A 24,799-nucleotide genomic window follows, 5' to 3' on the forward strand; every position below is an offset into this window, starting at 1 on the left:
CGAGGAGGACTCTATGAGGCCGTCCCAGGACAGACCCCTCCCCCACATCTTCTGCTGTAGCTTCCTCTCTGAAGTACCTAGATAATAGTATCTGATGCATATTTCCAGACTTTTTCAGATGTTAAAACCACCACCAAATGGAAGAAATTAACTACTTGATGATCATGAGCAAGTAACCCCACAGACTTTCTGGTGCCTAAGAATTGATCACCATCAAACAATCAGAGAATTGTGTACAAGCTGATCACATACCCTGAGACCCCCTCTCCCCTACCTTGCCTTTAAAAATGCTTTGCTGAAACCCTTCGGGGAGTTTGGGTCTTTTGGGTATAAGCCACCAATTCTCCTTGCTTGGCCCTGCAATAAACTTTTCTCTGCTCCAAACTCTGATGTTTCAGTTGTCTGGCCTTACTGTGCATTGGGCACACAAACTTGCATTCCGTAACATCGATATGAATGAATTTTAAACATTTGATGTTGCATGAAGTGGCAAGTTCTAAAAGTGTATGCACTGTTCAATACAGGTAGTAAAAAGATAACACAAAACAAAAAACCCCATAAAACAATATATATTTTTATGCTACTGTATGTTGCTATGGATAGAAAGATTTAATGCAAGTAATAACATAAAACAATAGCATGGTATTTCAGTGTTGTTGGCACATTAGTATTTTTCATATAATGTTTGAGCTTATTTAGATTGGGGCATATTTAACACATATTTAATAATGTTTAAATAAAAGCCTATCTTTATTTTTTGTTTCAATCTCTTGTTTTTAAAGAAAAAAATGCTTTCAATTAGTTCTCAACCATATTTACTTGTGGGTAAATTTGCAGCTGTACATATTTAATGTGCATATGTAGTCTTCCTATATTGTAGAATTTTTCATCTTACAAATGCTTATAAAGATAGATATCAAAGTAAATCTTTCTTGGGCCCTGGGACTCTGGGCACCCTGCCTTTGCACTGGCCCTTTGGGAAAACAGTGCAGTATGGTAGAGTCCGAAGTCAAGCAGACCTCACTCAAACCACAGTTCCCACACTTGTTATCTTGGGTGACCTAAGATGAATATTTTAAACTCTATGAGCTTCAGTTCATTCATCTGTTAAGCAATGTGAGATTTAAAAGTTGTTGAAAGAATTAAGGATAATTTAACGACAGTGCAAAGCACATAGCAAGTATCAATAGTAGCTATTACTGACCTTATTATACATATCTGTATAAAATATATATTATTACATAATTCCATTGTTCTATAACTGCAATTATACTTATGTGTATCAAAGATGCTCTCTGAAGTAATAAATAAAGAGATGTTCTTCCTAAAGGAATTAATGAACACACATACACAAAAATTTTCAGAATTAATAGACAAATTGGGTAAGGTAAAGTATGTAAATGATTTAAAGCAACCATTTTATTTTGTTCGTACATTCTGTGAGTCAAAGGTTCAAACAGAGCCCAGTGGGGACAACTTGTCTCTGTTACACAATATCTGGAGGTTCAGCTGGAAAGACTCAAAGCTAGAAGTGAATGTTTGTTTTCTAAGTTACTTGACAGAAAAATGTTTTAAAAAGGAGTCAGCTGCTCTAGTGCATTTAAGGCATAAGGTAGTATAAATATCCAGGAAAACTAGTATCTGCCAATCGAAGATCAATAAAATATGAAGAGAAATTCCTAAAAGGATAATATAACCCGAATAAAAAATGAGTTGATTTTGATAAAGGGTTTTAAGAACTTGACTGTTATATAAAATGCACATTTATTTGTGATTCTTGGAAAGAATAGTTACTGTCTTAGAAACTATTTCACATATCATGATATATATATTAACATACTATACACAGAAAAATCAGGGCATAGGAAACTAGATTGAGCTCATGTGCCTGAGCTTTTGTTTCCACTTTTGGAAACAGCCTGTATATAAGAATAACTGAAACACTCATCTCGTTTGTCTAGTCTTAATTTCTATTTCTATGGCTAATTAAAACCCTAATTTTCAAATAAATCTGCCCAAAACTAGATGGTCACTTTTTTAGCTGTCAGTGGGTGGCTGACTCAGCCTGGTTCACAAGCCTCAATTCCATATACAAAAGAAATGAAAAAAATATCCTGAATTGTAAGCAATCAAATTGCCATCAGAAACTAACAACACGGTTTAATCAAAAAGGAAAATCCATAGTAATTCATTTTTTCTTTTCCACTCTTCATACAACAGAATAAGAGGTAGTAAAGAGAAGCAATTAAAACGAAATCACCTTTTGCCCTTGGGGTGTCTGAGTAGAACCTTTACCACCAAAATAATTAGCTTGAGATTTCTCATTTTCCTCCCCTTTGTCACACCGAAATTGCTTCCGATCTTAGAAACAATGCATTGCCCTGCCTCTTCTGTTAACCCTAGGCTTCTAAGAATCTCAGTCATCTTGTTATTTTGTAAAAATGGTAAGACTGCATAGGTACAAGGCCACCGTCCCTATTCGATTAGGACCTTGAATCAGACTGGAAACCAGCCTGATCTCACGAATTACAACGAATTTATACAACCTCTGAGATGGGGTGACTGGACTGGAGTCAAACAATGGGTGCAAATGACTGTGTCCATGACCACAGGGTGCACCTTGAACCTGCTCCTGCAAGGAGGGGTGACAGGAGGGAGGATTCTCGGGACACGAGTGTGCCAACACTGTTGCAAAACTCAGTACCCATCCCTCAGATGAAAGCACACCCATTCTCCTGACCTTTGAACAAATGCTGCATCATTTACCCAGAGAGACTACAAGCACTGCACCTCAGCCATCAAAACCACCTGGCAAGGGGCTTCCCTGGTGGCGCAGTGGTTGAGAGTCCGCCTGCCGATGCAGGGGACACGGGTTCGTGCCCCAGTCCAGGAAGATCCCACATGCCGCGGAGCGGCTGGGCCCGTGAGCCATGGCCGCTGAGCCTGTGCGTCCGGAGCCTGTGCTCCGCAACGGGAGAGGCCACAACAGTGAGAGGCCCGCGTACCGCAAAAAAAAACCCCAAAAACAAACAACAACAACAACAAAACCACCTGGTAATATTACACATCACAGCCAGAGGCTCAGAACTGGAGACTCATGAAACTGACCTGTCACAGCACATCACAATTTTCACACAAATAAAACACTCTACGTCACTTCCAAACTACTCATGTCACTCTCATGCATGTCCTCACAATATGGCAAACACAGGGGCATCTGGTAAACTCTGGGTTCCAGTAAAGCAAACTCTGGTGAGGTTCAAAGTAGTTGTAGGTCCATATGCAAGGTCTCACTGAGGCTCGGGAACAAGAGACATGGAAAGCGAGGCTCCACTGGGGGCTTCAGGGTGAGTAAGAGGGAGCAAGGTGAACAGGGTGACACCATCAGGAGACAGCTGGAGCACCACTGAGAAGAGAATCCTCCCCATTGGCTAGGACCCCACAGAATCCTCTCCCAGCAACCCCAGTGGTACACAGGACAAGAGACAGAAAGAGCTCTTACTGTAGCCCTCGGGAGTGGCTGAAATCTTTCAGATCTGAGTCCTCGTCGTAATACGGAGTGATCATTCCCAGCCCGCTGTCACTCAGCATGCGTCTCCGGAGGGCAGGATTCCACCAGTCTGTCATTCTGGGTGGGAGAAGAAGAGTGCCAGACATTCCAGGTCAGCCACAGGACTTAGTCTGCTCTTTCTCAGGATGATTCTTGTCTCCAAATGTGAGGACGGAAATTAACCTTTATTGGGTATTTACGAGGTATTTCACCCTTATTAGTCCGGTTAATTTTCTCAACCATCAGTAACTCTTTGTATGCTGCTGCCCTCTTTATAGATGAGAAAACTGAATTTCAAGATTAAGTAATTTTAGGGCTTCCCCGGTGGCGCAGTGGTTGAGAGTCCGCCTGCCGATGCAGGGGACACGGGTTCGTGCCCCGGTCCGGGAAGATCCCACATGCCACGGAGCGGCTGGGCCCGTGAGCCATGGCTGCTGAGCCTGCATGTCCGGAGCCTGTGCTCCGCAACAGGAGAGGCCACAGCAGTGAGAGGCCCGCATACCGCAAAAAAATAAATAAATAAATAAGATTAAGTAATTTTAAATATGACATAGATAAGAAGCAATGGCACCTGATGTAGAAAGACAGGTTAGAAAATAACAAAGCCTAGATTTGCTCTTTCACAGCTTCCCAGTTCTCAGTTTATTTCCAGAGGGGGCAATGGGAAAGAAATAAGAAAGGAACTGATTCAAGTTCTCGTGGATTTGTAGGCTACTTTATCTCTGGAGCTAGAGAATGACTGAGAGGGCAAAGCCCAGGGCGAGCTTGGCAAAATGGGCTCACCCTTCACCAGATCAAACACTACGACCCTGATCAGGTGGGGTGGGAGGACACCTAGACTCCAGTACCTACCGCTTCTACAGCGGGACACAGCATCACACTTGCTTTCCCCACAACTGACAGCCTTGACTTATCGTATGTGGTTTCCCACTACCTTCGGGACCCCCGGGGTTTTTTATCAGGTCATGCTTCGTGCCTGTCGGCTTTCCCTTCATGCCAGGACAGCTCCGGTATCAGTAGTTCTGGTTCCTAAACACAGCTGTATATCTGTTCCAGCCGCCACTTCTGTTTTCTCTTGGCTCCGCACAGACTTAGGGACGTACCACTGCTATCAGCTGGCCTGGCGGAGTGGGATGCTCAGAAATAGCAGCCATGGTCAAATTAGTGGACAGGGGTGAAGAGGCATGAGGCTTACCTCAAGTGAATATGTCTGTTAATATTGTATAAGTATGTGCACACATTTGCATATGCCTTTTGAGTGCACGGGTGTGTGCTCTCGGGGGAAATCCTTATTTTAACTCTTTAGCGTCTATGTACCAGTAAACTACAAAAGTTCATTAAACTTCACAAGGGCAAAGGTTTCTGTGTTTTTACTTTTGCACTGTTGTTTCCCAAGTGCTTATAGTAGTACCTGGCACATAAAAAAGCTCCCTAAATAAACATTTCTGAATTTATGAAATAATCTAGAAATGTTAATATGTTTTGGTGGTTCAATGTGGTGGTTAAAATACACATGGGCTCTAGCATGGAATAAATCTCAATTTTTCCCCTTTATTTTTTGTGCAATACTGGTCGAGTTACAAAAACTTTCTAAACCTCAATTTTGTTATCTATGGATTTAAAATAATAACAGTACCAAATCTGCAGGGTCATTGTGAAATGATGATGATGATGATGATTTCAATAACATAATTTTTAACGAGTGTCTACCAAGTGCCACCAACTGCCCTAATTTTACATGTATCAACTCATTTAATTTTAAAACAATTGTATGAGTAGGTATTATCATGTCTGTTTTACAGATGAGGAAATAAGCATAGAGCACTTAAGACGATTAAATCACTATGAAGTAATAGTAGGGATATAAGAAAGGCATTTAGCACAGTATGTGACTCATAGTTATAAGTGCTTGATATCTACATGTATCAGGCTGCCTTAATATAGGAGAAAAAGAGAATGATGAGGAAGAGGAGGAGGAGGGGAAGAAGAGAAAGGATGTGGAGGAAAAAAATAATTGTCAAACCACCTGTGTCATTTTTTTGTTTGTTTTTTTTTTTGTTTGCAGTACGCGGGCCTCTCACTGTTATGGCCTCTCCCATTGCGGAGCACAGGCTCCGGACGTGCAGGCCATGGCTCATGGGCCCAGATGCTCCGCGGCATGTGGGATCCTCCCGGACCGGGGCACGAACCCGTGTCCCCTGCATCGGCAAGCGGACTCAACCACTGCGCCACCAGGGAAGCCCCACCTGTGTCATTTTTTAATGTGATAATACAGGCATTACAGATGTATATGCACAGACGCAAATACTAGTGTTTTCTAGTTTGGTAGGAAATGCAGGTGTGGTGGGTAAAGAAGGCTCAGACATGATACAGATCTGAGTGGAAACAGTAATTCTACCCAGACATTCATAAGACAGACTTAGAATGGAGCCAGCTGTACTACACGCTAAGGAAACACAAGAAAACCTGTATTTCAAAATAGTTTGATTTCATTAGAAATGTCAAGTGCAAGGCCAAACCAGACACGATGTCACCCTGCGGCCAGCCTCACCACCACACCACCAAGGAAGAAGCCCACTCACCCGGAGGCTTGCTCCACCACCAGATCGGGCATTCCCGGGGGTGTCCCTGCCTGCTGTGACAACACCATATCTGGGTCCAGAATAAAAATCTCATCTTGAGAAATCTCCATCACAAAGTGCAAATGTTCCTAAGGAAGAAAAAGGAGTCTGTCAGATGACTGATAAGGTGTTCAAATCCATCATCTGAAGAAAAACAAAACAAAGCATTCTTGGTCTTGAGGAATAATGAAATTTTATGACATAGCAAATGACCACAGTGTATTTGTAGAGGCCTGACCAGTGGGCATCCCTCCCAGAAACAACGTGGTAGCAAGAGGCTGAGGAAGGGGAGAGTTGAATCCTTCTTGGTTTGGGACTCTGGCCAGGATACTGTTAGGTATAACCAGAGATGGTCTTGCCTCTTCTTCCTCCCAAATACTATCAAAGAAGTGACACCCTACATGCAACTTGGTCCAGTGTGCATGTACAATGACCTGGACTTCCAGGATCCGGTCAAAGCTCAGTGGCATGGCTAACAACTGGTTTTATCAACGGATTCCATTCTGTACCTTCTTTTCCAGTGGGAGCACTAGCTATCATTGGGCATAAGCATTTTTTTTTCTCATTACTGAACTCTGGGAAGTGGTGAGTTGAAACCAAGCAACATAGATATACACTTGAGGTCTCAAATTTGCTAATCAGAAATAAAGTTAAAGAGGCATAAAATTTGGCTAGGAAGCAGTAAAAGTAGCAGTGTGAATGAAAACTTGGAGTGCAGGTTGGTGACAACATCTATAAGCCTACTTATCTTCTGGATTCATCTTCAAGGTCAAACCATATCACCTCGAGTCCACAAATCACAAAACATGTGAAGACAAATAACAAGCTCATAGCTGAGACTATGAATACCATTCCAGAATTTGTACACATTTCAGTGCTTTTGTTGAAAAAAAAAAGTAAAAGATTAGTGTAGTTACTGGGGAGTTTTTCACTTTCTCACTTACCTGAGATCTGTCTATTCGATAAAAGCGATCAGCAGAAGTAGCTAGGGAAAAAAAATGTATACGGCATTCAGAGAGGCCTGTGTTCTGGCACCAAATTTACAACCTTCTCACCTACGATGACAATCAAAAACCTTACATCCCAGTCATGCTGGACTACTGGCCAGTCCCTAAATCTACTTAGAAAAACTCAGGACTTCACACCTCTGCTGTTGCTATTCCACTGCTTAGGAAGCCCTTCCCCATTACACATGCCTACCTAAACCATGTCTTAACCCATAGAAAACAAACTTATGGTTACCAAAGGGGAAAGGGAGGGAGGGATAAATTAGGAGTTTGGGATTAAAATACAAACACTACTGTATGTAAAACAGATAACCAACAAGGACCTACTACTGTGTAGCACAGGGAACTATACTCAGTATCTTGTAATAACGTATAATGGAAAAGAATTTGAAAAAGAACTTATACACATAGGGTTGACCAAAAAAGTTCATTCGATTAATGAATACATTGTTCAATAAAGTTCTTGGTGAAAATGAAAAATGTCTTATTTTTACTGAAAACCAAACAAACTTTTTGGCCAGCCCAATATATGTATCTGAATTACTTTGCTGTATACCTGAATCTAACACAACATTGTAAATCAACTATATTTCAATAAACTGTTTTTAATAATACATCATGTCTTAAGGACCAACTCCAATGCCACCTCTTCTGTGAAACCTTCCTCAGCCCCATCCTCCTTGCCCCAGGTAGAATTTGTTGCTCCTACTTCTATATGCACATTTGCATTTTGTGCATGGTTTATAAAAACTATCTTCACAGAGAACTCTGAGACTAAGATATCTGCCTCTTTAAAGATCTGTGTTTCATTTCTTCTTTTATGTCTCAAGATATCAGCACAGAAGCCTCAACAGAGCTGGGACTCAATATGTATTTATCAAGTAAATAAAGCTAGGAAAAACAAAACAAAAAACAAAAAAAAACTGTAGGTAGCCTGACTTCCTGAGGAAGTGATTCTCATTTTGGAAAACAGTTTGAGGATGCAGAGCTCGGGACCACATGTGGTATTAAAGGCATCATTTCACTTTAAAACTGAGTCCCTAAGCCATGTCTGAAGAGAGCCAAAACAGAAAAAAAAAATTATTTAAGCATCCCTATGAGGGACTTGCCTGCATCTGTAGTTTGAGGGGAAAAAAAAACCCAACAACTTAATGACAAACTTTGGGCTTCTGGAAATTAATCTGATTATTCTGAATATTCAAAATAATTATGTTCCTCCTCATATAAATCTATCTAACACAGTCCAATATTATAAACAGATTTTCTACAAAGTACATAGTACTAGAGGGAAAAACGCAAAATGCAAATAATCATTCAAAAATCATAGATATTTAATGAGTAGCTTCTCTCCAAAGGAAATGAGCTAAGAAATAAGACAATCATGGTTCTTGCCCTCTTACTCAGGCAACAGAGTAAAATTTGCCTGAGAAGGACTTAGTCTACTTTGTTCTTTTAACCATGACTGCAATCACCTGTTAAATGTTTTTAATGAAACTATTTCTAGAGTAAAACTAATATCTAGACCATTAACCACACTTGTAATTTTATCTAAGGCTGTATATAAAATAGACTATATAGAACAATTCATATACATTTTTGTAATTTTCTTAAATATAAGTTGTTCCTCTGTGGATTCAGGAAAAACAAATGATTGTGCTTCTCAGCACTAGGGAATAAAGGACCTGGAAGAAAAGCAGTAAAGATTATCTTCAGAGGCAGCTGACAAGCCATTAATGAAAATCGATGTCATGATTTACGTGGATTAGATTTGATATAGATACAGGTGCTCATCTTCAAAAAGTATTCACACCCTCACACATCCTGTCATTCTCTTATCCACATTTATATCCTTTCAGATGCACACAAAGCTAAACAAAAGAAAGGTCTACAGTGAAAGCTAAATGTCCACACAGACAAGAGAGATACCAGGTAGTAGATACACTGGGAGTATCTAAGCAGGAATGTACTGTAAAATGGGTAATTGGATAGAAAAGTGGGATTAGGCAGCATTTAGGGAGAGAGAGATGGAAAATGGGCTCATGAACCAATCAGAAGACGACCGACCTATTATACATTTGATAATAGCAGAGCAGATGTGAACACAACTGAAAATGCCTACCCTTTCACAAAAATTTATACCTCATCCTGAAATGATGGTTTACTGAAAATAATATGGAAGTTTCATAATATGCAAACAACATACCAATTAGTACCTGTCCTCGTGCTTTATGGAATCAATCTACTGGCCTGAAGACAAGCACTCAACACGTTTTTGGAAAAGGGGCAAGAAAGGGAAATATCACCTTGAGCAATCTGATGCTGAGAAGTTCAGCCAGATTAACCAACTTGCTTTGAGGGAGATAACTTCAGGAAAGTGTGTTGCAACATCAGCAAGTTCACATCGTTTGAGATGCAAATACCAATCACGTGGAGCCACGTGAAGGGTTTCTGAATAGTCTTTTGGAAAACTAGAGTCCACTCTATCCATCCATACCTTGCCCTGTGGCTTCCCCAATCCCCACCCCTCCAGGAAATACAGAAACACTCACCATCTAGAAAGCACCACCGTGGGGAGAGTCTCTGAGCTGAGAGCGCCCTGGGGAAGGAGGTTTCGTGGTCCTGGAAAGAGACATACACATCCTGGTGGCTCCATCTGAATGACCTGAGGGGCGTCCCTCACTCCACATTCTGCCCCATCACCTATTTCTAAGAGTGAGCATCCTTTGCCACACAAAGCGCTGGTGAGAGGTGGAAGCATACTTTTCACTGCAAGGACACACGGGGACTCTGCTTTGAAATGAATTATTTCACATAACAACTCCCATATAAAGTTTCCAGGAGATTACAATTATTCCATTAAACCTTCATAAATTATACAACTTGGGACATGTACTTCCTTTGGAGACTCTCTTTCCCTTTATGAAGCTGAGGAACTAGTGGCAGCTGGCTGTCATTTGTATTTCGGTTCTCCACATAGGTATAAAAATGTCCCCTACTAAAAGAATCTCTGCCGTTAATAATTTTTAAAAACATGAAATGCACATGATTTGGAGCATTCTGGCCCTGGCTCATAGTGAAACTGAGATCACTGACAGAAATGGAACAAATGATGAGGGAGGCCAGGTCTCTGCGGGAAGACACTGGGAGTTTGACCCTTATGAGAGATTTGAGATGTTCAAATAGAAGGAGCATCCTTGGAGTGAGGCTGGGTGTGCATGATCTTGTGTGTACAGAGGGGGACAGGGGAAGGAAATGGGAAGAACACAGAAGAGATAAGAAGAGAGCGAATCAGGGGTTGCACTGATTTCTCTGGAAGTCTAATCTGCCCCACGTGATCCTCAGGCAAAGCTTCTGCTTAAATCAGTGGTTCTCAAAAGTATGAACACCGGACCAGCAGCATCAGCTGGGAGGTTGTTAGAAACACTAGTTCCCAGGTGCCACCCCAGATCTACAGAAACCCTGGGGGTGACACTCAGCAATCTCTGAGGTGAGTCTGATGTATGCTAAAGTTTTAGAACCATTGGCCTAAAGTTACGGGGACAAAGAGGTCCATTATTAGAAATCTTGGGTAGATGGAGTTTTTATATGAATGGATTCTGCCAATTAAATAATTAATAGAGGAAAAGTTGGTCTTACTCAGGACTGGTACCAAGATTTATATGTAGAGATACAGAAGTGAGATAGCTATGGATACAGAGATAAATAAATATATAGTCCTCTTTTTTTGAACCAGCTTTGGGCTAAATGAAATCATGACATGTACCTATTTATATGAGAATTGCGTTTAACATTTTGATAATTATATTTTGACACATGTGATATCTTGTTTTTAAAGGAACTTAGGGTTCTTATTTTCATAAAACATCTAAAGCTACTAACATGTCTCAGTTTAGTGAGAACTGTAATTATAAATCAAGAAATTCGAAAATGATCTGAAACATTTAGTGGCAACTGTGAGGGCTAATAAACAAAGATGTCAAACAGAAATGTGACTTCCTTCTATAAGAGTAAAGGGACATAAACACCAAGGATACTTTCTGAATTCTGATGTCGAATGTGCTACAGAGACCACCGTGAAAAAATCAGAAGTTCCCTAGCTAAAAATTGACTCTGAAAGAATACAGAAATGTTTGATTTTTTAATTTTTAAAACCTAAAGATTGATAATGTTATTGCTAGAATATTCAAATTCAGGAATGCTGGCTATTATTTAGTTTAATAAAATGCAGGTTGATATATTGCTTCAGCCACATAACCAGCTTACCACAGGCTGTTAACATAATATTGATATAATTGCATACCTTTTCACGTGTGAGTGTCTGTGTATCTGGAGAGTTTTATGTATGTACCTGACTTATTTTGCTTATTTTCTGTTCGTTTATTTACTCTGTACCTTGATGCACAAAGCATTTGATATAACTCAATTTCCTTAAAGGGGTTTTGCTTGAAGAGAATGTTATGTTTGCTCTGTGAAAACATTTTTTAAAGCCATAGAGCTCTTTAAAACACTTCAAATAGGTTCAACAATTCTTGAACTCCCTGCAATTTCCTGTAAATTTGGTGTGTCTATATGTATGTGTATTTTCCACTGCTTTCCATAGATTATCAAAGTGATCTGAGATCCCCAAAAGGTTAAAAAGCTACTAATTTAAATAATCAAAGTTTATATCAGAGGGGATTCAACAAAATAAGAAGATTCTAATCATTGAAATGCCTTAATGATATCCAGACTTACAAAAATAGGAATGACTATTTCAAAAGTACTGAAATACCTTTAGAGTATCAAACACCTGAAGCTCTCTGAGCAGCTGGCTTTTCTCCTACCACCTACTCTACTATTCTTCCTGAACCTCTTTTCTGGGACCTAAAAGCAAGCCGCAAATGAAGAATTGCAGCTTTGAGAATTTAAGTAAACTCACAGAAGTATCCAGATATTAAGTGGTAGAGTTATAATTCAAATACAGGCCTCTCTTACCACAGAAGCCATAATCTTAAATCCAGGTTTATGGCTTCTAAAGGAATTACTATCATTTGGGGTTTTGAAGGATGGATGGGGTTTGTATAGGTCAAGTTTGAGAGAAGTTTTTTTAATTTTTTTTTAACTCAACTCAAGCAAAAACATGAGGAAAGCAAAAGAGAGGATGACCTTAATGGTTATGAAGACCTTCTTTTGACTCTGGTGTTGAAGAATTTTCCATAGCTTCAGCTTTTGTTAACTGTTAAACTAATCTTCAGTATTTCTTAACCGGCAGGTCACTGCCTGGTAACTCGGAATTTTTCCTTCCTCAAATTCCCCGGCCATGTTACTACCTACTCTCCACCCCCATGTACCCATCTGCTTAAGAATCCCCTAGAAATATGGTAATCAATGGGAACAACAGAGACCCAGAGTCCAGAGACAAGGAACTGAGACTACATTCATGTAAAGAAAATTCTGATTATAGAGTTTAGATAGCTTCACTGTATGTGTTATGTGACTGCAATTCGAAACTCTATACAAGTATGGCGAATATTAACAGTGGTTTAGCATGTGATACAGTTACATTTCTGCCACAACTTTATATCCAAATCTGTACAATGATGCTTATTGCAACATTGTTTTTTCAGGCAGAAACTGTATACAACATATATGTCTATCCACAGAGATAAGGTTAAATCTATACCATGAAACAGGAGCAGTTTTAAAAGACTGAGTTACAGCTTCATGTATTAGCAAAACAATGTCCATGGTCTATTACTGTTAAAAATAAATTGTGGTATAATATGTATAGCGAGTGCATAAGAAATGTAAATCCATTTTTATTTTCAAAAACCAACAAAACCCCATATGTGTATGATGTACATCGATGTGTATAACTTTGTATCAATGTGGAGAAAGGTACAAAAGGGTACATGCCAGAAAGGTACTGTCATAAGGTCTACTTTGGGTGGGCAGTTAAAAACCAAGCAGAAGTCTAGAATTATGGGCAACCGGAAAACTAAGATAAGCCAGGATTATAAAACCTGGCGGACTTCATGACACAAGGAGCTAATGAAAGTCAAGAGAAATACCTTGAGAAATGTCTCTAAGAGGCACATGAAAAGATGCTCAAAATCACTAATTATTAGAGAAATGCAAATCAAAACTACAATGAGATATCACCTCACACCAGTCAGAATGGCCATCATTAAAAAATCTGCAGACAATAAATGCTGGAGAGGGTGTGGAGAAAAGGGAACCCTCCTACACTGTTGGTGAGAATGTAAATTGGTACGGCCACTATGGAGAACAGTATGGAGGTTCCTCAAAAAACTAAAAATAGAGCTACCATATGACCCAGCAACCCCACTCGTGGGCGTACATCCAGAGAAAAACATGGTTTGAAAGGGTACATGCACCCCAATGTTCACTGCAGCACTGTTTACAATAGCCAAGACATGGAAGCAACCTAAATGTCCATTGACAGATGAATGGATAAAGAAGATGTGGTATGTATATACAATGGAATATTACTCAGCCATTAAAAACAATGAAATAATGCCATTTGCAGCAACACGGATGGACCTGGAGATTATCACACTAAATGAAGTAAATCAGACAGAGAAAGACAGGTATCATATGATATTGCTTATATGTGGAATCTAAAAAAAAAGTTACAAATGAACCTATTTACAACACAGAAATAGACTCATAGACTTAGAGAACAAACTTATGGTTGCCAGGTGGGAAGGGTCGGGGGAGGGATAGACTGGGAGTTTGGGATTGACATGGGATTGACACACTGCTATATTTAAAATAAAATGCCTTTCCATGAAAAAAAAAAAAAGAGAAATACCTTGAGGACCTTAATATCAAAGATGAATGTATACTGGGTGGATTAAAAGTAGAGCAGGAATAAAGAGAAGCAGATTGTCAAAAAGGAATTCACAATAACCCAAAGCCAAGATCTGTAAACTTCTTTATACTCTGATGGTACCAACTAATGACAACTGCAGAGGTGATGAGAGTCTTCTGTACTCATGTAACTCCTGCAGCTTATCTACCTATACCCGTTTCTCCTACTCAAAAAAGAGAATCAGAATACACGCGAGCGGTTGTGATGTTAGTATAGAGGTTAAGAAAAAACTTACTGTGGTGTTGTCTTAGCTCACATTGCTAACGCACTGTAGGTATTACATCAGGTAACCTGTGTCCTCACAGAGGGCCTGGCACACAGGTAGAGTGGGTGACCCTGGCATTAAGAAATCCTGGATTCAGGGGCAGCATGAGGGTGACCAGCAACACAGTGCAGACCAGGAGTCAGACTTGAGCAGGAAAAGGGGATATAAGGAAACAAAATAGCCCCTAGCAGGAGGTCAAGGCTGGCCCCCAGGATTTCATGCGACCATGGATCCATAGCCTCATGGACCCACTACGATGGACATGGCAATATCCTTGCCAGTGACAGTGAAAAGAATGGTCAGACATATGTTTGCTTTGTGAATGCTGCACATTAAAGTCAATGTACAAAGACAATTTCTGATGGAGCCAGAACACAATCTAAAAAATATGCACCTTTCAACAGTATCTGACTGTAGACACTTAAGAAATGTGATTGTGTGAAACAGCTACATTTCAGGAGACAGTCACATAATCCCCTGAGCTGTGCCACTAGCAATCACATCAACAGCCTTCAGTACTAGTTTAGGGCTTCTCGTCTCCTCAGTCCGCTCAAACTGCATAATCAAATCAATGATTCATTAAAGAGATAAGATACTTGACTTGCTCATTTTGTGATCTGTTATTTTTCTTCGTATAAATGGTATGATTTAGATGAACGCAACTGTCATTGCTCTATAGTGTAGGCAGAATGATATAACCTTGGACATAACCGTGCTCTTTTCTATCTTCTAAAATTGCATGCTCTTTAAATAAATAATATTAACAAAACTACTCATTTCAAAGATCCCTGATACGTGCATTTTCTCTTTTGATGTATGCTAATGGAAAATCTGTTCCTCATGCTAAAAATATAGCATGCACAAAAGCAAACCTGATATTTCTTATATATATTTTTGAAAGTCAACTGGCATGAATTATATGTAATTGATAGGGAAATTATGTGAACCACGTTTGCCAAACTTGCCCTTAATTTACATTCAATTACTCAGAGCTGATGCACACATAATTTAATGATCACACAGCAGCCCCATTATACACTCCAGTAGGTTATCCAATTAAGCAATATTCACCTAGCATTTAACTACACCTTTACTGCGAATGAAATTCTTTTTCTTTCATAAAATTTAGGGAAGATGTATGCAGAGGCAAAATAGAAGTTCCTTTGAATTGGGAATCTCTGCTTCATTGAACAATGTCTACTCAATAATCACTACTTTTAAATTTCTTATGTATAGATCCAAATTTCTTATGTATCCATCCAAACTTCTCCTCTGCCTGCCTTGATATTTCCTGCACTCAACCCATCTATTCATTCATTTTTTTCTCTCTTTCCATCACCAAGTTATATATCAATATCTCTTCATTCTTAGTGAACAGACCATCAGGGATGATTAGAAATGTGCATTTATGCATCTGTGTCCAACTACAATCCCACTAATGGACTTGCTACTGTTTTGTTTTGTCTTTCAAAACTCTCACTCTTCAAACCTACTCCTTTACCACTCACAACTGCAGCAGAAGAATGTGCAGAAATGGAATAGCCATGTCCAACCCAGCTTTGAAAAATGAAGAAACAGGGATGGTGTGGTACAAGATGGAAATGAGAGAGATTCCAACATTTTCAAGAGCCCTTTTCTGGTGAGAAAATCTTCCATTAACAACAACAGCTCTGTGTGTGTGTGTGTGTGTTAGCTGTCTTGCCTTCACTTGTAACAGCAAACAGACCTGGCCCCAGGCAAGTCTTACTTTAATTCTCCATTTGAGCCATTTCTGACAGTTTTGATCTAGCCCCCCCCAAAAAAAAAACAACATTCACCAAATTTCCTAGCTAACTCCTGTCCTTCCCTAAGACAAGATAGAGTAATTCCCAGGAGGACTCCCTTGAACTTGTTTCCACCCATCCATTCAGACTCTTCTAGAATCCAGAAAACAAATTAAGGAGGAAGAGATTTCAGATAATGGAGAGAGATGAATAAGGGCAGCCAGTATAAAGGGAAGGAGAATAAATCAAACGTTTGTGGGCACATGCTGTTTGCCTAGGACTAGACAGAGCTCTGATGGACTACAACACGGACCTATCCTCCAGGAGAAGAGCACGTATGCAGGAAAGAAAAAGAAAAGAGATGAGAGGATGAACAAATGGCTGTAGGCTCAGATCTGATCAAGAGTGTTTTCTTATGAAAGTGAAAGATAGCTGTAAAGGCTCTAAAGGAAGAAAGGACTTTTTGAAACTGTTATATCTACTGGGAAACATTCCAACCATTCTAGTGTTATTCTAAGTAAATGAATTCTTAAAGAGGAGCAATCACCTGAATAGATCCATTTTCACCTATTATTGAGTCCTACTGTATTTAGTATTAGCTCATTCTGTGTGCCAACTACATTGTACCCCATAGAAATGGGGAAACCCTGAGTGTCTACAACACCCCGAATTGTTCCTGGTCCCATTGCTCCACCATATCCACAGATACCTCTTTCTACTTCCTTTACTACTTTTATTCCTCCTGCTCCTCTTCCCACTTTCTTTCTTCATCTAGCACTTTCATCTGCCTGGTCCCCAGTCATGCCCTGAGAGCCATCAGAATGACTCAGGATTTCTTAAACCCATCACGACTGACATTTGGGGGGCTAGATAACTCTTTGTTGTAGGGGACTGTCCTGTGCATTGTGACATGTTTAGCAGCATCCCTGACCTCTACTCAATAGATTCCAGTAGTACCATGTCCCCTAGTCATGACAAACAAAAATGTCCAAATTGCCCAATGTCCCATATGAGGGGCAAATCTCCCCCAGTTGACAATCACTAGAATGGTTGAATCTGCCTCTATTCCTTAGTAACTTTATGACTTGGAGTTAAGAAGAGACATAAAGAATTCCAGGGAGGGAGCAGAGAAGGAATAATTTCATAGTAGGTGGCTTCAGGAAGCATCTTCATTAAATAGGTATGCAGAGTCCAACTTCCCTATGAATTCTAGTTTATTTGCCAGGCTCAAGAGTATCCCGAATCTGCAAGCACAGTGCATTTTGCTTGTCAAGTTATAACTTATCAGTTACAGGTTACATGAGATGCATTAGGATGGAGGGGCCTTAGTGTTTTGACCTCAGAGATGGCGTAGCCAGGAATATTCAGCAGGATATAAATATCCAGCATATTCTTGTATAACCTATTATGCCTTGTTAGGTTAATACAAGGTGTCATTTTTGAGACCTAGTACTTTGTTGGCAATTCACTATGAATTTGGGAAAGGAAGAAACCAAAGCAAAGAAATGCTTAAACGCCTAGGAAATGCCATATGGCTCACTAATAAGGTGTCTTCGGCACTTGTACACCTTTCCAAATGCTGATTTTCTCTTGAGTTTCTTCTAGTCTTAGAAAACCGTCAGCTAAAATCCCAACGGCAAATTAGTGAGCCCACTGGAATTTCTCAAGTTTTTAAACTTACTGGTGTTTATTCATTCCATCACAGTTAATTCTCAAGTATGTTTAGCTCCATTGCATACACAAGAAAGGTCATTAAAAAGCATTTAAGGCTTTTTGTTGTCCATGTTTCTTACAGGTCTTTCTCCTAATCACCCTCTAACTCTTACTGACGCAGACTAGAGATGCTGATATTACCAGTTTCTGCATTAGGAAACAAAACATCTAGGGCTAAATTTCCTGCCAGTTGGTTTTGTCACTTTCTACGTAAAACTAATACACCTCCCCCATGTATTTTATACATACCCTCGGGAAAATATAGAAATCAGTCTATGTCATCTCAGCTTCTCCACACCATGTGACACATTTAATTACTTCTTCCTTTTTTGAAACACATTTCAATTTTGGTTTTCATGATACCACCTTCTTCTTGATTTCCAGCTGCCCATCTGTTTCCAGGACTCTTTTTGACTGATTGTTCTCTTAAACTTGTGCTCTTCTTCACCATTCAGTAGACAGATATGACAATGGGCCTTTTTCTTTATGCAAACTCTCCCTGAGTGATCTCCAGCCTCATAGTTTCAATTAAATACCATTCATTTGCTAATGACCCTCAGATTTCTATGTTGAGGCCTGAATTTTTTCAATAAGCTTTGAAAGTCATACATCCAATTTTCTACTCACCAAAACCTCTTGCATCTAATAGGCATATTAAAATTGCTATAGCCAAAAAAGAACTCTTTATTCACCATCCCTCCAACTCATTCCTTGTCCTGTCTGCCCAAGATCCCAGCCAAATGGGAAAGTTTATACCCCCTCACTCCTTACCTCAACCAGCTCTCTGTCGCTCTGCTTAGGAAATTTCCTCACTACCCTCTCCCTATTCTCAGGCCATGTTAACTCAAACACCGTCTCCCTCAGTTAAACTTCCTGCTTAATGCGCAGTTCTGGGGTGTCCTTAGACCTCTTATTCCAACCTTCTCTTAATACCCAAAAGGCTCCTGCTTGTTATAATTCTTCAAGGAGGGGTGTGGGGCGAAGTAACACTCCTGAAACTCATCTTGGCTCGCTGCATTGGTTATCCTATGTGGTCAGTGCACAAACCTTTTGTGCACTGACCACATATGATAAATGTCACTTTTGAAGTGACATTTATAATGCAGCAGTTTTGACACCAGGGTTTGACCTTACTGCAAATAAACAAAAAACAGAAAGATTTTGATATGGATAAGTACGATTAATCCTTCTGCATGTTTTTATTAACAAATAATCAATAAAATAAATATTCTTATCATATTCTAGAGTCTCAACCATCCCCTGATACCTGTGGATATGTACAAACATGGCATAAAGAAAACATGGTATAAAATATCCATATATCAAAACTTATGCCAAAATGACTACATTGAATAAGCCACGATAATAAATAAATGGATCAGTTTCATAAAACTAATCAGAATAAATGTTTTAGATACTTCAGTTTAACTGCAAAGGTTTAAAATGTCCATGTGTAAAAATTAAAAATTCTAAAAAAGAAGACTCTTAAAATCTTATAGCTACCAGTGCCAATCCTTAAAGGGTGGAAATCAGCTCTGACTTTAAAAATACTATACTTTAAAAAATAAAATGACACCTAGATAGTGACTCCAGGTAAATATGCAAATAATGGATACAAGAAATGTTGTGTTCTATCCAAAAAATAAAGTAGAAATTTGTCTTCTAATGGTTGGTAGAAAAACAGTCCGAGAAGTAGACTTTATTTTCCTCTTGTAAACACACCCTAAGTGAATTATCATCCTTTCTATTGCAGCCAGATGGAAGACAGGACTCTGGAATAGTGGGGTACTTTGAGCAATAAACATACAAACAAGAACACCAAGACCATTTTTGTCATCCAGCCTCAGGATAATTAGGCTGCTTTGACTGAGGGTACAGGCTATTGACTGGCAGGGGAAGAAAGTCACCTAGAGGCTACAAGGCACAGAGTTTTTTTTTTTAATAGTTGTTTTTTTGCTGTTTTGGCAAAAGGATGCTTAACTAGGAGTTTCAGGTGTAGTGTAATAGACACCAAAACCCAAAGTGAGGTGCTACCAGATTTAGACATTTTAAGTCCTTCCCCCACATGGAGGGAGGTATAGAGAGTCTAGGGGAAGATTTATTTGGAGGGTGTCATTAGCATGCTGTGACTCCCACACACCCCTCCTAGCCAGCAAGGGTACTGGGCTTCTCAGAGAGAAGGGCTTTTATGGGACAACTCAGACAGCTTTGCATGCGCCCCTTACAGTTGGGGGTGATGGTGTGCATTGGTATCTAAATCATGCCTGGGAAATCTAATGGGAAGAGGATGGCTGGAGAGGCTTGTACTGCACAGTAAGGGTGGGAAAGTGGGGAAGAGACTGCACTCCCAAAGAGTGTTGGGGCAAAGGGTAACTGAGCGTTCTCCCAGGAACTGGATGTGGGTTATTAGAGAGAGGCAGGCTGGGTTTATTGGATCCTGTCCAAGAGATCAGGATGGGACAAATAGATTGCATTTTAGAAAGTTGGTTTCATGGTTGCAGAAGCAGGGAATTTACTTTCCTGGAGGTGAATGAGAAACACACAGCCCCGGTTGCTACTGGCAGCCATCTTGGACCAGGAAAACATCTTGTGCAGAGGTGAAATGTGACAAAAAGAGGAGAACAGAGCAGAAAAAACAACAAAAGAATGGACTATGAACCATGGCCAAATGGTACACAAAATCCACCCTGCATCTGAACTTTGTGCTGATGTGAACCAACAGACTCCCTGTCAAGCTAGTTGGAGTTGAGTTTTCTAGTATTTGGCACTGAAAGCACTTCATTTTATAATCTTTTCTCAATGATCTGGGAGAACAGCCACAGCCCAAGTTTGCACTAGACTAGGACCGTCCATTTTGCAGGAAAATGCAAAATAATCAGAATGCCAACTTCATCTTGGTTCTTGGAGTGAACTCCATCCCTAGGGAGGATGTGGACTCTAATCCAAATGAGACATTAATTGAAAGATGGACTTCTTTTGGATGGAATGTAAGAAACAAGGAGAGTCAATTATATGTTACCTGGTAATGAACTCTCTGGGAGCCAGAAGAAACTGACTGCAGGTCCTAATGAGAAAATAGAAAAAACAAAAAACAAAAAACCATACACCTTAAGATTAGTTTGAACAAGCTGCCTCAACTCCATCAACTAAACGCCCAATTTTATATTATTAAGCCCATCTGGAAAGCATCTTACTCTCCCCAGTCCCCCAAGGTTAAACAAAGAAGATAATGCCAAAAATAATAAAAGCACACCCAGTTGGACTAAGAGAAGAAAGGCTATTTAGCTATTGAAACTTATAAATCCTAAATAGCGTTTAGAGGTAAGTGATATAATTTCAAGGATAGAGAAGACCAAAAGTAAAAGACAGGCAATTTTGTTGTAATAAATGGGGGTCCTATTTAACTTGCACCTGGACTTTTGGTTTGTGCAGTAAGCTACTTAAGTCCCCTTAGGCACTTAGGAAGAATTTATTTATCTAAGACCAAAAACATACTGTCATGATAATTGTGTTTATACTGATAAGTTGCTTGGCAAACACAGGATTTCACAGACTGAAAAGAAAAAATCACTGTCCACCTCTGCATTATCACGAAGTGCAAATTAACAGGGTTGAAATTAATGAGGCTTTACTGGAAGATTCTGAGAGCCAGGCTCCCTTTATAAAGTTTTATAACTAAATTGTCACCACTGTCATGTCCTGCAGGCTTCCTTGTTAACGAGCATAGTGATTCTATTTATAGAATCTAGTCAGCAATCCTGGCTACCTGGGTACCTGCTTCCCACAGGCTTTATCAACTTACTCTCTGAGCCCAAGTTTAAAACTTTTCCTCTTTATTGGTGCTTGCTCTTTCCTTTTTTTTTTTTAAGAATCCTACTTTTAGTTGTTGAATATCGGTGTGATAAGCAAAACAGTAAGTTAATTTTCAACAAAATCAATTCATCAGTCATATATTTTGCTACTGTGGAATCTTAAATTACCCAAGTGTTTAAAAAAAAAAAAAGCTTGGTATCAGTTATGAGTCACTTTTTTTATTGCAGGTTTTTTTTGAGGGAAGTTCCACAATAAAAGACCAACATTATTTTGAAAAAATGAGTTACTATATGTTCTAGGATTGATTTGGACCTGAGTCACATATTAAAAAGTTCACAAATTTTAACACATTAAATTTATCTTCAGTAAAAATAGCCAAATGAAGCCACAAGTATAAACTTTGTTGACTTTTCTTCTCTCACCCTTATTAGTATTCACAGTTTGGCAACTATCTCAAAATATTCTACATTCCCAGTTCCATCTCTATCCTTCACAATGCTGAAGAGAAAAATTAGTAATTTTTACATTCCTTTATGCCTCCTACCTGAGTTTATTTCCACCAAGAGAAACAGACTCTAATGTTCAAAGCTAAGTAGCTACAATTTGAAGGGATTTTAAACACTATATATCTTCTTTATTTGTGATATTTACTTATGTATAATGTGTTGTCTGGAAGAGAGTTGCTCATCTTGGGGTATTTATCAAAATCACGCAACAGCTTTAAAAATATCAACGTCTAGACCACATCCCAGAAAAGTGATTCTGATGTGCATCTTTCACCAAGAAACAAAGACAAAGAAGTGGCTGTTTATGCTTTTTGCCATATGTAGAACAAGACACTGAATACTCTCCCTTGAAATTTTGCAAAAACAACCCATGACCACTGCAGTGATGGATCTGGGTTCTCCTGGCTTTGCTGGTGCAGTTCAAGTTCATGGGAATGTCACATATGAGACCTCCTCCTTTCTCTTTCTCTATGGTAAGACCAGATTGAGAAAAAAAAAAAAAAAGATTATTCCTTTGTGTTCTGACACAAATTCTTCTGAAATATAGGTTTTTCTTTCTTGTAGAAGTTACATTTAAAAACAAATCTAGCTGTCTCTGACAGAAGTCTGTACTAGATGCAAAACATTAAGTAATGCCAAATCTGTTTTCCTTTATTATTTATCAGTGCCCTTTGAAATTCTGTATAGTTCAAAAAACACAGGTGAGCTGTCTGGCAAGACAAGGAGCTCCAGGCTATAGTTATGGATCACACTGGAGCAACATGGTGCTGTACTTAACCCAATCAACCTTTCCCACTCCAACCACCCGAGGAGGAAAAACAGCAGTGGGGATGGGGAGGGAGAAGATGCAGTGTATGCTTAAGAGACAAGAAAGACAAGGCCACCCTATTTCCATTTCCTCCCGAAATGCATCATCTTAGAAGTAAATATAGATGGCTGGTAATTACTGACAAAAATGGAAAACTGAGCAGAATAAATTATTGGCTAAAGAAACTCACCTCCTGCAGGCGATCTATGTACATACGGCAAGTCTCCAAATCACAGTCTCCGCGCACAACTAGAATACCCAGAGGGATGGCTAAGGGTGAAGGAAAGAGAAAAGTCTAAAATAACATATTTGATTTTTCTATTTTGGTATAAATGCATTTTTTATGGTTAAAAAAGACCTCTCATAAATATAATTGGGTTTTTTTTTTTTATATTTCACTATCTCCCGGCACCTCTTCTATGAGCTCAGTCTCTTTACTTATGCAGTTTTCATATTCTTCCCTTGCATGATCCATGTTGCCCCTTGCCACCTGGCCAGCCTTCATTTCATTTTGTCTTAGTGGCCCTGAGAAGAGGTATAATGTCATGGAAACAGTAGACTGACAGGGCCAGAGGCTGTTCACAGCCAGCTGCTAATTTATGCCTGCATTTGCAAGAGCCAAAGTACCAGAGAGGAATTTAAAAATCATGATTCTGGACACTTACCCCTTTCCCTCTTAAATGCATGGGGCTTAATCTTTATGTCACTTTGCAACAGTTCCCTATTTAAGAGACTCAAGCTACTCAAGGCACTGTTGTTACCTGGTGGCCAACGCCAGAATGAAATAGGCAAGAAACATTAAAAAAAAAAAAAACTTCTAGAAGGTTCATAGCTTAAAAATCCAACTGATTTTAAAGACGGTCGGTGTAAATGTGGTAGCAGCAGGGCTTCAGAAAACAATGAGAAGCTGTTACATGCCTTAAATACCTTTTTTAGGTGGTGGTAAATGTCATACAATGGTTTTAGTGGATAGAAACTCCTACTTTAGATATAACCACGAGATTCCTGAAAGACTGAAAACAGTCTCCTTCCCAAAACTTCAAAAAAGAATATATGTGTACATTTCTCATTTTAAAAATTCAGTTATACTATTAAACCCATGATTTAAAAAATATTTCAAAATCTTGAAGCAACCAACTAGAGATTAACAAGGAGATAACAGGACAGTTGTGTCCACTAAAGATTTTTAAAAATCTTTCTCATTCACTGAATTTTTAAAGCCTCATCATCAATAAATAGGTCTGAAAATGCAAAGTGCTAGGGCTTTAAAAATGAATTATACAGAGAATAAAATAGATTTAAATGCATGGGAAAATCACCAAGTTGTAGAAAAGACACACATATAAAAAATAATAAATGGAACATAGGCTATGGTAAATGTATGAACTTAATCACTTGAAAACTATAGGAGAGAGGGACTAAGTCTTGCCTGGAGGGTAGATTTTAGGCTCTCTGAAGGATATGGAGCCCCACTGGTCTCTTAGAGAAGCAAGAGTTGTCTAGAGAAAAAGATATAGAGTTTGCTTCTCAACATTACCTCCTAGATTGGTTCCACTAGGGAGATCAATACCACTACCTCATACCTTTAGGTTCCCGAAGTGCTTCAAACATAAGCTGGAAGGCATCCATCAGCTTTCAGAACTACGTAAGCCTATGAATCAGTATGGACTCTCTCACCACAGGAATAAGACTTATTTCCTTTTACAACCCCAGTGTCTGGTAGATATTCAATAAAAGTTTGTTTAAAAAAAAAAAGGTGGGGAGTGGGGAGGAGGAAGACAGGCTTAGGGCCTGTCAAAGTGAGAAAGAGAAAGTGTGTCTTTAAGAGCTAAGTCTACTTTCAGGATAGACAAAGAAGAAGGGTTTGGAGCAGGAGTAG

At 39.3% G+C, this 24,799-nt stretch overlaps 1 protein-coding gene across 2 annotated transcripts in view; it reads right to left on the reverse strand.

The window, feature by feature from the left end:
* The window catches only part of DGKI (diacylglycerol kinase iota), a gene marked incomplete at its 5' end in the record, with an annotated part of 459,522 nt that overhangs the window by 68,290 nt on the left and 366,433 nt on the right, over window positions 1-24,799 (reverse strand). For both annotated transcript variants that reach the window (XM_081244467.1, XM_081244466.1), the window contains 6 exons: window positions 3,503-3,628; window positions 6,133-6,260; window positions 7,116-7,156; window positions 9,728-9,797; window positions 20,813-20,857; window positions 23,111-23,190. In XM_081244467.1, the coding sequence (XP_081100593.1) occupies window positions 3,503-3,628; window positions 6,133-6,260; window positions 7,116-7,156; window positions 9,728-9,797; window positions 20,813-20,857; window positions 23,111-23,190 (490 nt within the window). The remainder of the gene's footprint in view (window positions 1-3,502; window positions 3,629-6,132; window positions 6,261-7,115; window positions 7,157-9,727; window positions 9,798-20,812; window positions 20,858-23,110; window positions 23,191-24,799) is intronic.

This window comes from Mesoplodon bidens (genome assembly GCF_964165515.1).
Source record: "Mesoplodon bidens genome assembly, chromosome: 9".
NCBI classification, from domain to species: domain Eukaryota; kingdom Metazoa; phylum Chordata; class Mammalia; order Artiodactyla; family Ziphiidae; genus Mesoplodon; species Mesoplodon bidens.